Raw genomic sequence first — 15,549 nt, 5'->3', positions numbered from 1 at the left:
CTAACACTCTGCTGATGCGGGAGCACATCTGGGAGCAGGGAGGTGGCACCGAGCCGGGACAGAGGGCACATTTGGAGGCAGGGAGATGTCACTGTGCCCATTCAGGGGCATGTTGGGATACAGGGAGGTGACAGTAAGCCACTTCAGGGGACAAATGTGGGAGCAGAACGGTGACACGGAGTCAGTGCAGGGGGCGCATTTGGGAGCAGGAAGATGTCACGGTGCAAGTGCAGGGGGCACATTTGGGAGCAGGGAGGTGACACCGATCCGGTGCAGGGGGCACGTTTGGGATCAGGCAGATGTCACTACGCTGGCGCACGGGACACATTTGGGAGCAGGGAGGTGACACCGGTCCAGTGCAAGGGGCGTATTTCGGAGGTGACACGTTTGGGAGGTGACACCGATCCGGTGCAGGGGGCACGTTTGGGAGGAGACACCGATCCGGTGCAGGGGGCACATCGGATAGCGGGGGGGTGCGGGGGGAAGCGGGAGGAGCCGGCGCTGCGGGGCGGGCAGCGGGTCCGCCCGGGATGTGCCCGTCCGGCGGAGGTGACCCCGAGCCGCCCCGCTCCGCGCCGCGCCGCTCCCGGCAGTGCGCATGATACTGCGGCGCTGGAGCCCCGCGCGCGCCAACCCACCTTGAAACGGGCCCGGGCCCCGCCGCCGGCCAATCACCGCCCACTCCGCCGGGGCGCGGCCAATGAGCGGCGGGCGGGGGCGGCCCCGAGCCGCTAAAGGGCGCAGGCTAGGCTGCGCCCCGCGCCGTGCGGCGGAGGGCAGGTGCAGCGAGGCGGCGGCGGGCACGGGCATGGGCGCGGGCATGGGCACAGCGGCGGCCGGCTCCCGGCCCTGAGCCGCTCCTCCGGCCCGGCCAGCCCCGGGGAGCCGAGCCTTTGCCGCTCCGGCCCGGTCAGCCCTGCCCTGCCCCGCCCCGCCCCGGCCGGGCCGCCCCGGCGGGCGGAAGATGCTGCGCACCGGGGGCCGGTAGTACTATGATTTGGTATGTGGCCGCTTTGGTAGCAAGTCTGCTCGGTGCCCGCGGGCTGCCCGTCCAAGGTGAGTGGGGCCGCGGTTCGTTCTTCCTCCGGGATGCCTCCGCATGCCTCCCCCACCTCTTTCCCCCCCCCCCCCCCCGCCAAACACCGGTGCACCGGCTGCGGAGGGAGGAAGGGGAAGGGATGCGCATGTACCGGGAGCATGCAACGGACTGGGGTGCATGCACGGCTCCGGGCAGCTTGCACCGAGATTGCGGGGAGGGCGGTATGTCCCCCAGTTCTGCCCCAGTAGGGATCTGGGGGCTGCCCCCCACGGGGGTGCGGTTCGCTGCGGCTCCGGAGCGGGTTTGCGCCCTCCTCGGTACCGGTGCGGGGTTGGGGGGTTGCGGTGGTGATGCTGAGCGCTGCCTGTGTCCCCGGGCGCTCCTCCTGCTGCTGCTGCAGCATCTTTATTCCCCCGTGCCGGGGGGGAGCTGGGAGCGCCCGGCGCATTTTCCCCGGTTCTCAGCGGGTTTTTGCGGTGACCTCCTGGAGGGCAGCGGCTGCAAGTCGGGAAGTTGGAGGAGGCAGGAGCCGGTGTGTGCGGCAGGTCCATGCTTCCCTGCCTGCATCTCCTCTGGAGAGGCTTGGAATTCCCCTTGGGAGAACGCAGCGGGCTGTGATGAGTCCTTTGCGGGGGGCACAGCAGGCTGGGTGCAGGGGAGGTGAGGTTGGCAGTGTGGAACCCCGACTAGGGCTAGAGTGCAGACAGAGGGTGGATAAATGGGGTTTTTTTGCACCCCTTGTTCCCTCTTCCAGCCTGGCAGCAGCTCGGCAGGACGCAAGCAGCGTTTGCCCTTCCCTGCAAGGGTAGTCCGGTTGGGCAAGGAGAAATGCAGAAGGGATTTGGTGCCTTCCCCTGCAGCGCCCTGGCTGTGCCTGTCAGCTCCTGGCTGCGGGTTTGGGGGTGACTTTGCTGCCTCCTGCTTGGGGGAGGCTGCCCTCCTTCCCTCCCTACTGCAGGCTGGCTGCTGCACTAGGGGAAACTGAGGCACAGGGTTGTCCAAGGTCAGGAAGGAGACAGTGCTGGGGAATAACCCTGATTTTCCTGCTCAGGCTTCTTTTCCTGCAGCTGCCATCCCCCTCCTTCCCCCCCAGCCATCCCTGCAGGTAGAAGGGGAGCTGCCTGCTGCTGCTGCAGCCCTGTCTCCTATCCCTTCTTCTGGTACCTTGTTGGGCACAGGGTTATCCCTGCGCCCCAGTGGTCCCTACACATGGTGGGACCCAGGAGCTGCTCCCTGGGTGCCACTAAGCCCTGCCTGTGGGGATGCAGTGGCTGCTGGCAGTGAGCGATGCCTAGCTGGCAGCCACCGCGGCGTGGGGGAACACCGCCTCAGTGGGTGCGGGCGGGTTGGGAGGGGGCACCTTGGCACGTGCCAGGGTGCTGCAGCCCCCCTCCTGCATCTTGGTGCACCTTGAGCACGTGGGGGCACATCTGCCCCCTGTCATGGTCCCTTGGCATCCTTGGCAGCTGGCTCCTTGAAGGGGATGTGTGTGTGTGGTGGGGGGGTGGCGGGGGGTGGTTAGGATGGGGCTGCTCTTGCCGGTGAGCAGCTGCCTGCCTGAAACGCATCCTGCGGTGTGGTGAGGCGGTGGCTTGCAGCAGCAGTGTGGAGAGGGATCCTCTTGGAAAAGAGCAGAGGAGCAGAGCAGCAAGTTCAGCACCTGGGAACTTGGAAATACCCTAGAGCTGCTTAGATGAGGCTCCCAAACTGGTGCCAGGGTGGGTGGGTGCGGGGGACCCCTAGGCACGGAGGTGCCATGTGCTTACGGAACGGCATGTACCTGATGAATGAGAGTGCTGTGAGTAATGCCTGGGTGGGTGCTGGGTGCTGTGGGAGGGTTCTGTGGGGACAGTGAGCCTGTAGGATTTGCCCCAGCACTGTCCCCTCCTCATGGGGGGCTGGCATACTGCATTTCTCAGGGCTAGGGCTTTGGAGCAGGACTGGAGCTCACCGTGTGCCCATGCCCTGGCCTTTCCCTTGGCTCTGGCCTTTGTCCCACACCATCTCCCCCTTGCTGGGCTGGGCTGCAGCAGTGCTGGCCCTGGACAGCCCTCTTGCATGGCCTGGCTCTGCGAGGGCTTTCCAGGCGTTAATCGGCTCAGGGAGGGAAGGAGGGCACATTATCCCCTCTTACGGCATGGGGGAGGAGAACCAGGACGTGACCGCGCTGGGAGCGGGTGCCGGAGGAGGGAACTGGCCTGCTGGCACTGCTGGTGGTGCCGTGACACCGAGAGGCTTTTCCTCCCTCTCCCACAAGCGTGACGCGGCACCGCATGGGCACGCTTCTGGATCCGGCGGGTGCAGCTTACTGAGGGAGGATTCGGCTCCGGTTGAAGAGGCTCCCCCTGGACACCACGGCAGGTGATGCTCATTGAGTTGACCTTGGCCAGTTGGAGCTGCTTGCTGTGGCCATCCCGGTGCTGCATCCGTCCCTGACTGGCTACTGCTGCAGAGCCGTTGCACACAAGGGCTGGTGCCTCTTCAGCCAAGGTGGGGCTTGGACCAGCAGCCACCGCCTTTGGCACATGCAGCATTGGCCCTGCTCTCCTCTGGCAAGAGGATGGTTTGGCACAGGAGTGGCCAAGGGGATTGGCCCAGCTCCCGTTTCCATCCATCCATCCATCCTTGGAGGATTTCTGCTCCTCTGGACCTGTTGGACAGGCACACAGGGCATGGAGAGATGTGCGCAGCTTGGTTGTTGGCTTGGCTTGCTGGAGCTTGGAAGATGGAGCTTTGCTGGATGGGTGGACCCTGCAAGTTCCTCTCCTGAGCTGTGGCATGATAGGTTAGTTCCCATTCACCTCCACTCGTCTGTCTTGGAGGTCATGGCTTTGGGTTGGAAGAGAAGCCCTGCAGGTGGGCGAGTGGTGGGGCCAGCCCCGTGCCGTGCCGATGGTGGGGTCCTTCCCCTGTGGTAGGCATCTCCTGAGCTGGGGACCCTGAGCGACCAGCTGGCCTTTGGAAAAACAGCTCCCTTCCTCCTGCTCCGTGCTGGAGAGGCTGGCGTTGGTGGGAGGGCTGCCTGAGCCAGGAACAGCGTGATTCAGGAGCTGCTGGCGGGCAGCTCGGAGCGCTGCCTGCATCCCCGTTCCCAGTTGGGCTGTGGAGGCATCGCTGCTCCGTGGGGAGGGCACTGCAGGCAGCCTGCCCGTGGGTACTGGTGCCATGTGGGTCTGGATGGAGGCAATAGCACCCTGGCAGGGCTCTGGATGCAGAAGGTCTCCCCAGGAGCGATGTGGTGTTTTTTCTTTTGGCTCCAGCCTTCCACTGCAGCTGCTGGGAGGGAGTGCACAGGTAGCTGCTGGTCGTTGCTGGGAGATGATGGCTCCTGTGAGGCAGCTGCTGCGTGGCACGTGGGGACGGATGCTCTACACTAGGCAGGTGGCATTCAGAGGTAGGGAACACCGGTGTCCTCGTTCCCACCCAGGGATCCCCAGAGCGATCATGAGGAAGTAATTTTCTTGCAGGCTTCATTTCTGTGCCTCTCTAACCACTGACCTGCGCTAGTACACGTGCCCACTGAGCTGCCAGCCAGACATGGTCCCACCTGTGCCATCCTGGGGGAGCTGGGACCCACCACAGTGGGTTGGAAGCCACGGTGGAGTGGAACCCTAAGCATAGATGGTCCCCTGGGGATGCCAGGGCAGCTGCTCGCCTGTGTGTGGGTGGTGCTGGCAGGCCCGTGGGTCACCCCCTGTCCCTGGGGGCAGGTTTCCAAGTCTGTGCCGGGGGGCTGTGCAGGGGGCAGTGAGCCACCCCTGGCTGCTAATCCTGCTCCTCGGCTGGCCCCACATGACCTTGAGGCACGTCACTTGACCTGCGCGTCGCCCTCCATCCATCTGGAAAATCTGGTTTAAAAGGCAGGAATCGCGCTGAAAGCCCAGATGCTGCTGCCCAGCTGGGTGGGGGGGAGGAAGGGCTGTGCTCCCAGCCCCTGGGGGTGCACTCAGGGGGCTGTGGGTACCCCTGGTAGGCAGGGGGGGCACTGATTTTTGCGGTGGGGACATGCAGCCCCGTTTAGCTCTCCGGGGGGGGCAGGCAGGTCTCCCACTGCCCCACACGGGGTGCTCCCCATCCCCGACCCTGGGCCACGGTCGCTGCCCTCCTTGTTCTGTGGCACTGGTGGCTGCGTGCTCTCCTTCCCTGCTGGCCTCCATATGCCACGCCGGTGGCCTTGTCCTCAGAGATCTCCACCATATCCTGCCCCCACCGCCGCGATCGGGATGTGTCAGAGCAGATCTCGTCTCCGCTCGGCAGGGAGGAGAGGTCCGTGGCCTGGAGGCCTCATGCCTGCTGCCTTGACTGTCCCCATGGGGAGGACAGGGATGGGCATGAGTGCCTAGGGTTAGGAAGTCAGGATGGGATCCCCTCTCTCACTGCAAGGCACGGGTGTCTGCTGTGCCAGGCACAGCCTCCCTGGGTATTCCTGCATTTGGAAAGCTGCTCTGGCACTGCTGTAACCTCCTCACAAAGCATCTGCGGGAAGGGTCCAGCTTCAGCAAGCGCACCTGAGCTGCCAGCTACCCTCAGCTTCACCAAATCCCATGTCACCTTGCGTCTCTGCTGTTGCAATGGGAGGAACTGGAAGCCCATTCCCTGGTGAGGGTATTGCCCAGCCCCTGATGAGGGTCTTCCCAGCCTGCTGGGGAGCCCCGCGGTGGCACCGTCTCTCCGCAGCATCAGCTTTCCCTCCTCTCCCTTTGGGATGCTGTTCAACTCCACCTCCGCATCTTGTATTCTTGCCTCCTGGCACGCAGCGTGCTTTTATTTTTCCTGGATCTGCTTGGATGAGGAAGCCTGTTGATTACTTGTTGGGTGTGTGGTTTTTTTTCCCCCCCCCCTTTATGAGGCATTCCCCCAGCTTCATGTGAGCTCCCGTGAACCGACGGTGGGCTTCGGAGTTCCCGTCCCCGCTGCGGCTTCCCCTGGTGTCAGCCCCGGTTTCCAGCCCATAGGTTTGAGTCTTGGAACCCTCCAGCCCTGAACTTGGCTGGGGATGGGGGGAGGGGAGGGAGCAATACATAAAAATATCAAGTGGGTTTAAAAATACCTCGTCTGTTTGTGCTCTGTGTCTTCTGGCGTCTGCGGGGTGTTTTCAAGCATTGCCACACAAATGTGGGGGTGAGAAGCGCTTCCTTGGATTGAGAGCTGCAGCCTCCCATCGCTCCTCTGCCTCCAGCCGCCGGGACTTGGAAGGAGAACCTGGGGCAGGGCTGGGAAGCTGGGGGAAACCCGAGCCAGGGGCTCTGTAAAGCGTCTCCCTCCTGCCTTCATGCCGTCTCTGGAAGCAGGGGCAGGAGGGCACCGGGGCTGGTGGTGGGGGCGGGTGGCAGCTGGGGAGAGCTGGGGGCCGGTTAGCCGCCCTGGCTGCCAGTTGGCCCTGCGTGTGGGGAGGTGATGCTCAGCCGTGCGTGCAGTTCCCCACCGGCCTTACCATCAGACACCGGCGCTGCGAGCTGCTGGGGCTGACCTATTTTCTTCCACCCGGGCAGCCCTGGCCAGGCGTGGGTCCAGTGGAGTGGCTGGCTTGTCCATTACTGGGGGCCTTACCCACCAGCTTGCTGGGGAGCCAGTCAGGAGCTCCTGCTGTCGGGCTGTGACTCCCCAGTCCCCACCCCTGAGCATCTGGGTGGCCTGTTGGATGATGGGCAAGCATAGGCATCCTAGGATCCACTGGGCGTTGAAGAGCTGGAAACCAAGCCCCCACCCCAGGAGCTGGTGGGCTGGGGCAGGTGTGGAGCTTGGGGAGGGGGGCTGGGGCGCTGTCCTCTCCATCCTCTGCTGCTGGGGGAGAGTGGGATGGTCCTTTTGGAGGCGGTGAGGCGCTGGGGACCTGCTTGTGCGGGCAAGGCGTCCTTGGATGCTCTTGAGCAGCACGTGACAGCCACTGTCCCCGATCGGCGCTGCGGGGTTGTGGGCAGGGAGGGGGGGTCCCGCCCCTGCAGCACAGCCCTCCTTCCTTCCCCCCAACCCCCAAGTTTCTTCCCAGCCCTTGGATGGGCACATCGAGGTCGGGACAGGTCCTTGCAGATCTTTGCTGGGGTGGTTGGGGAGGGTTGACACCATCCCTGCTGACAGGGTGTGAATGCTTGAGCTCATCGGCGATGCAGTGATAACAAGAGGTGCAAGAGTGTTGCTGGGAGGGTGGAGGGCAGGAGCAGGGTGCATGTCTGCATATTGCACGTGTGTGCTCATCAATCCCACCCCCAGAATGGGGGCCGGGCAGGGACCCGGCTGTGAGGACCTCTGTGCAATGCAGCATCTGCTCCTTGCAGACGCTCCTCAGCTTTGCTCCCTAGCTTCGCCCTCCCTGCTGCCACCAGCCAGCCCTCCCAGTTAGACCAGTCGCCGTCCAGCCTCGCTGCTGCGGGTACCCAGGATGCCAGGGGTGCTTCTCTGAAGCGGGGCGGGGGAAGGTTCGGCTCTGCCTCCTCCCCGGGAGGGCCGCGGGCCGGTGAGCCCGTGGGGTGGCACGGAGCGCGCCTCTCGCCGGTACGCGCTTGTGCCAGAGCCAAAAATAGCCGGTGATGCTCAGCTCCCCTGGCGGGGAAGCGGTGATGTCACTCGCCGCCAATCACCGGCAGCCCCGAGGAGCAGCGCGGAGGAGTGGGAACGTGCTTCCCCGAGCATCCTTCCCCCAGCAGCCCTCCTTCAGCAGCCCTCCCCAGAATCCCCCCTGGAAGCATGCGGTGGCCGTGTGTGCCAGCAAAAGGGGGTGTGTGTTCCTTGATGGGAAAGGAAATGTAGGCCTGCAATTTTGGGGACCCCCCCCTCCATCTCCTAGCTTCCCCTCCTAGCCCAGCCCTGGGTTTTCCCTCTCCTTTTCTGAGAGCTGTGCTGAGGATGCAGCTTTGCTGCTGATGGTGAGAGCAGGATGACGCCAGGCTGCAGCTGAGTGCTGCCTTGGCTCCAGGCTCAGACCAAAGCCCAATTTAATTATGGGGGCTGGGTGGGAGGAGCAGGGTGCCAGACTTGATGCACAGGTTGCAGACTGGTTTGAGGCCTGGGGCTCTCCAGCATGCCCGAGGGTGGGGGAGCTTGGCTGAAGCATCACTGCTCTGGGGGCTCAGCCTGGGCTGGCACATCTGAGCTGTGGGGTGGGGGTCCCTGCATGCTCCATCCCCCTTGCTGGAGGATGTGGGGACGCAGGCAAGGCTGCAAAAGCTTCTTCCCCCTGATGGTGCTGGGTGGGGAGCAGTGTTGGATATATTCTGCTGAGAGCAGGGTGTCCCCGAGACTCCTGTAGGGTCACCTGGTTAAGAAGCCATCCTGGAACAGGAGATACTTGCCAGTCACCGTCATGTACTGGGACAGGTTACCCAGAGAGATGGTTGAGGCCTCATTCCTAGAGAAGTTTGAGGTCAAACTTGATGGGGCTCTGAGCAACCTGATCTAGTTGTAGATGTCCCTGCTGGCTGCAAGGGTGTTGGACAAGATGACCTTTGAGGGACCCTTGTGACCTGATGCGTTCTGTGTGTGATCTGTGATCATGAATCCTGTGGAGGTGGCCCCAGAGCTGGGTGGAGGAGCTTGGGGAATCCCTCTTGGTTCTGAGAGGGTGAAGACCCAAGGGCCACCCGTAGTGAAGCCAGGCAGTTTGGGATGGTGGGCATTGTCTCTGCCACGGCTCTCTTGGAGGCCTCAGGCCGATGGCTAACACTGATGCTGGGGTCCAGCGGTGGGATCAGGCACAGCATCTTCCTTTGCCCCCCGGCAGGTGCCCTCGGCTCGAGGGAGGAGCCCGAGTTCGTGACCGCTCGCGCTGGCGAGAGCGTGATCCTGGGATGCGACGTGATCCACCCGCTCACGGGGCAGCCCCCTCCCTATGTCGTGGAGTGGTTCAAGTTCGGCGTCCCCATCCCCATCTTCATCAAGTTTGGGTTTTACCCTCCACATGTCGACCCAGAGTATGCCGGTGAGTCTCCGGGCCGGGCTGGGCACGCTCCAGGTGCTGGCTGAGGCACTGCCTGGGCTGCAGGGCTCCGCTCCAGCCGCCACTCCGTCGGAGCCCGGGGAGGCTCTGCCTCTCGTTGCTTGCTTTCCACCTAGTTGGTTTTAATTAAGCAGCAGAGCTAGGAAGCCAGCTGGGCTGCGTGGGACGGGAGCAAGTGAGGCAGAGAAACCCAGGGTGACGTGGTGGTGGCGGCTGCTGTTGCTGCTGTGCCCCAGAGCAGCTGTGAGCCTGGGGCGGGGGGATGCTGAGGATGGGGCCGGGGCTGTGTGCCGGGTGGAGGTGGCAGGTTGGAGCTGCAGAGCCCATGTGGCCTCTTGCCAATGTGACACCTGCCCCACGTGGCTGGTGGCTTCTGGTAGGCTGGCTGGGCTGGTGACCAGCCCTGAGAGTGGTGGCATGTGGGGAGAGCCCACTTTCAGAGAACTGGAATTGTTTTGGTTGGAGAAGGCCTCTAAGGTCATCAAGTCCAACTGTTGACCCAATACCACCATGGCCATTAAACCATGTCCCAGAGTGCCATGGCCACATGTGTTTTGAACACCTCCAGGGGCAGTGACTCCACCAGCTCCCTGGGCAGCTGTTCCAATGCCTGACCACTCTTGAAAGAAAGAAGTTGTTCCTCATCTCCCACATAAACCTCTCCTGGTGCAACTTGAGGCCGTTTCCTCTTGTAAATGCCATTCAGTGGGAAGAAGGTCTTGAGGATCTTTCCCTGGGTCTTACCCTGTTTCCAGGCTCTGTGAAGCTTCCAAATTGCTTCCCTGGGAAGTCCTGTGGTGGAGAGGATGCCAGCACCTGAGCCTGGGCTAAACTCTGCCAACCTCAGTGATGCTGGAGCCCAGTGGCTGCTGGGCTGGGGCGGAGGCTTGGCCTGGTTTGCTGCCAGTCTGGTTTCCCAGGCTGTGCACAGGGTCAGCCTGGGGCCACCCTGCTTTTTTGGGAAGCTCCCAAGCTGGGGAGAGGCTTTGGGATGTGCCTGTTGTCTGCTGTACCTCCATCAGCACCCAGGTGGGAGCAGAAGGCCAATGTTGCTGTGGGCAGACACTGCTCTAGGCACCTGGTCTGGCTGTGCCAGCTTGCTCTGCCCTCCCCAGATGGGCAAGTGCATTATTGGCTGCCTGCCACCAGCAGCACTGTGCCATGAGGCGCCCCAAAACTGGGGGTGGTGGGCCTCTGCCTGGTCCCAAAGCTGCTGCAACTGCTTGGTGCCTGCAGCAGGCTGGGATGTCACAGAAACCTGGAATGGTTTGGACTGGAAGGGACCTTGAAGACCATCCAGTTCCACCTGCCCCTGTGATGGGCAGGGACACCTTCCCCTAGACCAGGTTGCTCAAGGCCTTATCCCATATAGTGCTGCTCCATTGGGGCTGGTGTGGTGGTGGTGGTGAGCCATTCTGTGGGACTGGGCAGGGTGGGGGCCACCAGAGTGATAGCTGTGTCCTCCCCACAGGCCGGGCCAGCCTGCACGACAAAGCCTCGCTGCGCATTGAGCAGGTCCGCTCCGAGGACCAGGGCTGGTACGAGTGCAAAGTGCTCATGCTGGACCAGCAGTACGACACCTTCCACAACGGCAGCTGGGTCCACCTCACGGTCAACGGTGAGCTGCTGGGCTGGGGGCAGCACCCAGCATGGCTGAGGGGCTTGCATTTGCTGCTGCTGAGCTGGGTTTGCCTTGGATTTCTGGTGGATGGAATCACAGAGTGGTTTGGGTTGGAACTGACCCTCGGGATCCTCGAGTCCAACCATCAACCCAACACCAGCATGTCCCCAAGTACCTTGTCCACACCTTTCCTGAACACCTGCTTCCTGGGCAGGCTGTTCCAATGCCTAACCATGCTTGCAGGAAAGAAGTTCTTCCTAATTCCTAACTTCACACAGTTGTGGCTTTTCCTTTGGTTGATCCTTTCCCTTGCTTTTGTCCCTTTGCTCATCCCCTTCTTGCACATGTGTTTCATTTCCCCCAATGTCTTTCCTCACTTCTTCCACTTCCTCCCTCCTGGCCTCCCATTCCCCTTCTGTCCATCTTCAGGAGAGTGCTGTAGACCCTACAACAGCTTCTCTGCCCTTCTTTGGATGTGCTCCAGCCCCTCAGTCATAGAATTGTGTTGGGAGGAAAAGACCTTTAAGACCATCAGGTTTAACCTGACACCACCATGGCCATTCAGTGCTGGGCCTTGATGGTGTCTGTGGCGAGCGAGCCTGAAGCCATCCAGCCCGACTGCACCAGCTGGGGGCACAGCTTCAAAAGGGACAAACTTTTATTAGGAGTCCCACAGTTTAATTATGCTGAGCTTGTCTAGAGGAGAGGCATCTGAAAGTGGGGCTGGGAGCGAATCTCCTCTTAACAAACAGATCAGAAAAGGCAAATCTTTGTTTTCTTGAAATTCAAATGCACTCAAACGACTTCCTCATTTTACTGAGGCTCTGTATTAAACTAATTAGCAGATTGTCACTCTTCACCATCAGGAGAGGTCTTGGTATTTTTAGCTGTGCCTCTCTCTCTCTCTCTGCTTGCAGTGGGGTGGCTGGAGAAGGAGACGTTGGGCACTGGTAGCTCCTTCCTGGTCTTGCCTGACCTTGAGCAATTAGTTGCAGCTTTCGGGGCCCGGCTGGGCTGTGGCACGGCGCGGAGCCACCTAATTGAGCCCAATTAGTGAGTGAGAGCTTTGCGAGCTGGGCTGCGAGCTGCACCAGCCCTGTCCTTGCTGCTGCCTCCTTTCTCCTGCTCCCCTGCCCTCCTCCTGCTAACAAGCTCAGAGGATTGGGGAGAAAGGCGGTGAGAGGGGGGGGGGAACGGTGCCTGCTTCACCTCCACCGCATTGCATGAATCCTGCAAACTGCCAGCTCCGGGGGCTGGAAGTGGCAATCGGTGGCCTTGGCCCACCCTGGGCTCAACCCCTTTGTACAGAATGGGTTGGCTTGGGGGTTTTAAGCAGCACAGGGCACACGGGGGCTTAATAACAAAATCACAACTTAAAATAATAACCATAATCTTTCTGACTTGAGGCACTGCTTTCAGAGGAAAAAGCTGTGGCTTTCCCCCCCCCCCCCCCCCAGCGCATTCCCAGTGCTTAATTTCTCCTGGGGGAAAATAAAAATCATTTGGGGAGAAACAAAACATATATGGTTTTATTTTAGTTTTATTCCCCCCCCCCCCCCCCCTTCTCCCCCTGAGCAGATTAACATTGCCAACCTGTCTTCCTCGAAAGTGGGTTTTAACAACTGCTGGTAATTAGGGGCGGGCTGTAATCCCGCCAGCCTCTTTCATCGGGAAGGAGCCTTTCGATCTGCACTGCGGTGTTTTCCCCTGTTTTGACAATAGCAACTTAATGTACACCGGGGGCGGGGGTGGGGGGACGCGGTGACGTGTCCTGGAGCTTGCTGGGGGAGCAGAGGGGACAGGGCTGGCGTGTGGTGTGAGATAGAGGGGATGTCCTTAGCTGCCCTCCCCGGGGACAGCCCCTGCGACAGCCCTGGCTGTCCCCATCCCTCATCCCATGCGTGGTCCCAGCCCTGTCGTGAGGACGTGGGACCCCACGGCCCCCCATTTGCAAGTGGGGGCTTGCCCTCTGTCCCCATGGGTCCTCAGAGTGACAGTGGGTGAAACAAGGGGGGTCATGGTGGTCTCCCCTGCCCCGCAGCTCCCCCCACCTTCACGGAGACACCGCCGCAGTACGTAGAGGCGAAGGAAGGCAGCAGTGTCACCTTGACTTGCATGGCATTCGGGAACCCCAAGCCCATCGTCACCTGGCTGAAAGAGGGAGAGCTTTTGGGTGCCAGTGGCAAGTACCAGGTAGGTGGGTGCTGGGGGAGCTCCTGGGCGTCCCACTGGCGGGGATGGTATCGATGGGACCGCAGCGGCGGCAGCTCCGCTGTGCCTGGAGCCAGGCCTGCTTTGTCAGCACTTCTTCCAGAGATGGCCATTTCACCCCACCCCCATCTCAGCAGCCTCTGCCCTTGGTTTCAGGCCAAAGCCCTCATAGAATCATGGGCTGGTTTGGGTTGGAAGGGACTTCTCTAGATGTTTAAGGCAGCCCCATTCCTTTCTGCTCCCTGGGGATCCTCTGTTGCTCCACCAGGTCACGGCTGCAGCCCGGGGACACATTGTCCTCAAGCAGGGATGGATGCTGTGGGGCTGGGGCAGGGGGGGATTTGGGCAGGGAAGATTTGCCACGCCCCACCTCCTCTAGGACCTTCTTTGCATCCCAGAGGCTCCCAGGCAGAGATTCCCCCCTGAGCTGTAATTGGTAAATCAGGCATTGGAATCAGCGCAGGCACTAATGAGAGTAATTAGAAATCATTTGTTACTAATTGAAATAGAAGGATGAGGCAGAATGTTGAGGAGGGGGGTGGCTGAAGCCTGGCTGGAAGCAAGGCTCCTTGTGCACGGGGGGGAGCTGCCTCCCTAGAGGTGACAATCCCTTGCCCTTCCTTTCTCCGCTTCATCCCTGGGGAGGAGGAATTCAGCTGCTCCTCTTGGAGGTGGCCCTGTGGGGAGGACAGTGGCCGAGCTGGGGCCACCCTCCTCGTTCCACACCCCAGGGATGGAGCAGATCCCTTGGGGAGCAGGGGCTGCTCTGGTGACGCCTCCCGCTCCTTGTGCGGCGCTGAGGGTGCTCCGGAGCCTGCTGCCTGACAGTCGCTTCAGCAGGAGAGGAATTTGTCGTGGGGGTTATTTATTTCTCTTAATCTTTTCCTTTCCCTTCCCCGTGGCACCCAGCCTGTGGCGCTTCGTTGACATCCAAAGTCTCGCAGCGCAGAGAAGCCCACCAGCAGCTCTCACCGGCAGCTCCCTGCTGCGGCAGGCAGGGAGGGAGGGGGGTGCTGAGCTGGGGTTAGGGGTGCAACCCTCCCACCCTGAGGGTCCCTGCCCGCGCTCCAGGGTCATCCCTTGTTGTCCCCAGGTGAGCGATGGGAGCCTAACGGTGCTGTCGGTCAGCCGTGAGGACAGGGGAGCCTACACCTGCCGCGCCTACAGCATCCAGGGAGAGGCTGTGCACACCACGCGCCTGCTGGTGCAAGGTGAGGCCATGGAATGGTTTGGGTTAGAAGGGACCTTAAAGATCATCCAGTTCCAACCCCCTGCCATGGGCAGGGACACCTCCTGCTAGCCCAGGTTGCTCAGGACTCAGGGTGTGCCCTTGCCTGTGGAAGCAGTGAAGATGGGAAGCAAAGGGAGTGCTGGAGGACTGGAAAGCCCTGGTTGCTCCCAGGCTGTGTCCCATGCTGGATCCTACCCTGCTCTGTGGAAAGGGACATCTCAAAATCATAGAATCACTGAATGATCTGGGTTGGAAGTGACCTTAAAGATCATCCAGTTCCAACCCCCTGCCAAGGGCAGGGACACCTCCCACCAGCCCAGGTTGCTCAAGGCCTCATCTGACCCGGCCTTGAACACCTCCAGGGAGGAGGCATCCACACCCTCTCTGGGCAACCTGTTCCAGTGTCTCCCCACCCTCACTGTCAAGAATTTCTTCCTAATCTCCAGTCTCAATCTCCCTTCTTCCATCTTCAACCCATTGCCCCTCATCCTATCTCTACAAGCCCTTGTAAAAGGAGATCCTCCACCTGAGCCCCTCCTCAGGGGTCTTGGAGTGGGCTCTTTCTGGGGACCCACAGAGCCACAGTGCCACCCTGACGTGACCCAGAAGCCTTGTGGGCTCGGCTTCGTGGCAGCTGCCCTGTGGCTCCACATCCAGTTTGTAGGCCAGAGGAATTCAGTTAATTGGGGCAGCTCGGTGGCCGTGCCGGGGCCGCCCTGGCGCTGAACAGCTGGGCCCCGGTGGCAGCTCAGTCTTGTTCAGGGAGAGGGGAAAAGATTGAGGCTGTCAGAGAGTGCCTTGTCAGATGGTGGTGATGCATGGCAGGCCTCCCGCTCCTCTCTCCCTCTCTTATTAAATAAATCTTTAATTAGGTCAACAGCTACCGGCAGGGAGAGGAGCGCAGGGTGTCCTCTGCTCTGCTTTCCCCGGCTTGGTGAGCTGGGGATGCTCGCTGCTGGCTCCTGGCACTTTGCTGCTTTTCCTCCCCTCCTGGATTTTTCCTGTGGGCAATGTGATCCTTCCTGGAAATGCGGTGGGGATGAAGGGAGGCATGAACTTGTGTGCTCTGGGAAAAGCAGAGCCGTGCGCCCTCCCCCAAAGCTGCAGAGATTAAGGGGAAGGGTTGGGAATAAAAGGGCAACCGTGCTCCTTGAGGTCACCCTCTGTGCGCTGTGATCCTGTGGGATCAAGGCCAGCTCTGCCCCAGAGCCCCCCCAGCATCTCCCAGCTAGCAATGCTGTGATGGAGCTAAGCCTGAGCTCCCTTAGTGGGGACACCTGTAGTGGCAGGGGTGACACTTTTCTCTCCCCACTCCAGGACCTCCCTTCATTGTTTCCCCTCCGGAGAACATCACAGTCAACATCTCCCAGGATGCTCTCTTCACCTGCCAGGCCGAGGCGTACCCCGGGAACCTCACCTACCTGTGGTACTGGGAGGAGGAGAACGTCTACTTCAAGAAGTGAGTCTTAGCTGGTGGGACAATGTGTCCTCACCCTGCTGCCCAGGCGTGCTGG

At 61.3% G+C, this 15,549-nt stretch overlaps 1 protein-coding gene across 5 annotated transcripts in view; it reads left to right on the top strand.

The window, feature by feature from the left end:
• The first annotated feature begins 983 nt into the window (after positions 1-983).
• The window catches only part of IGSF9B (immunoglobulin superfamily member 9B), a 53,286-nt gene continuing 38,720 nt past the window's right edge, over positions 984-15,549 (top strand). For all 5 annotated transcript variants that reach the window (XM_068160063.1, XM_068160062.1, XM_068160061.1 and 2 more), the window contains exons 1-6: positions 984-1,056; positions 8,757-8,954; positions 10,444-10,590; positions 12,635-12,786; positions 13,898-14,015; positions 15,353-15,494. In XM_068160063.1, coding sequence (XP_068016164.1) covers positions 993-1,056; positions 8,757-8,954; positions 10,444-10,590; positions 12,635-12,786; positions 13,898-14,015; positions 15,353-15,494 — 821 coding nt within the window. In that variant the 5' untranslated portion in view covers positions 984-992. The remainder of the gene's footprint in view (positions 1,057-8,756; positions 8,955-10,443; positions 10,591-12,634; positions 12,787-13,897; positions 14,016-15,352; positions 15,495-15,549) is intronic.

The sequence above is a fragment of the Melanerpes formicivorus genome, unplaced genomic scaffold (genome assembly GCF_026170545.1).
Source record: "Melanerpes formicivorus ecotype bairdi unplaced genomic scaffold, bMelFor1.0.p_v2 SCAF_47, whole genome shotgun sequence".
Lineage (NCBI taxonomy): Eukaryota > Metazoa > Chordata > Aves > Piciformes > Picidae > Melanerpes > Melanerpes formicivorus.
Note: the sequence above shows the minus strand (reverse complement) of the source record. Positions and strands in the feature narration are given on the sequence as shown.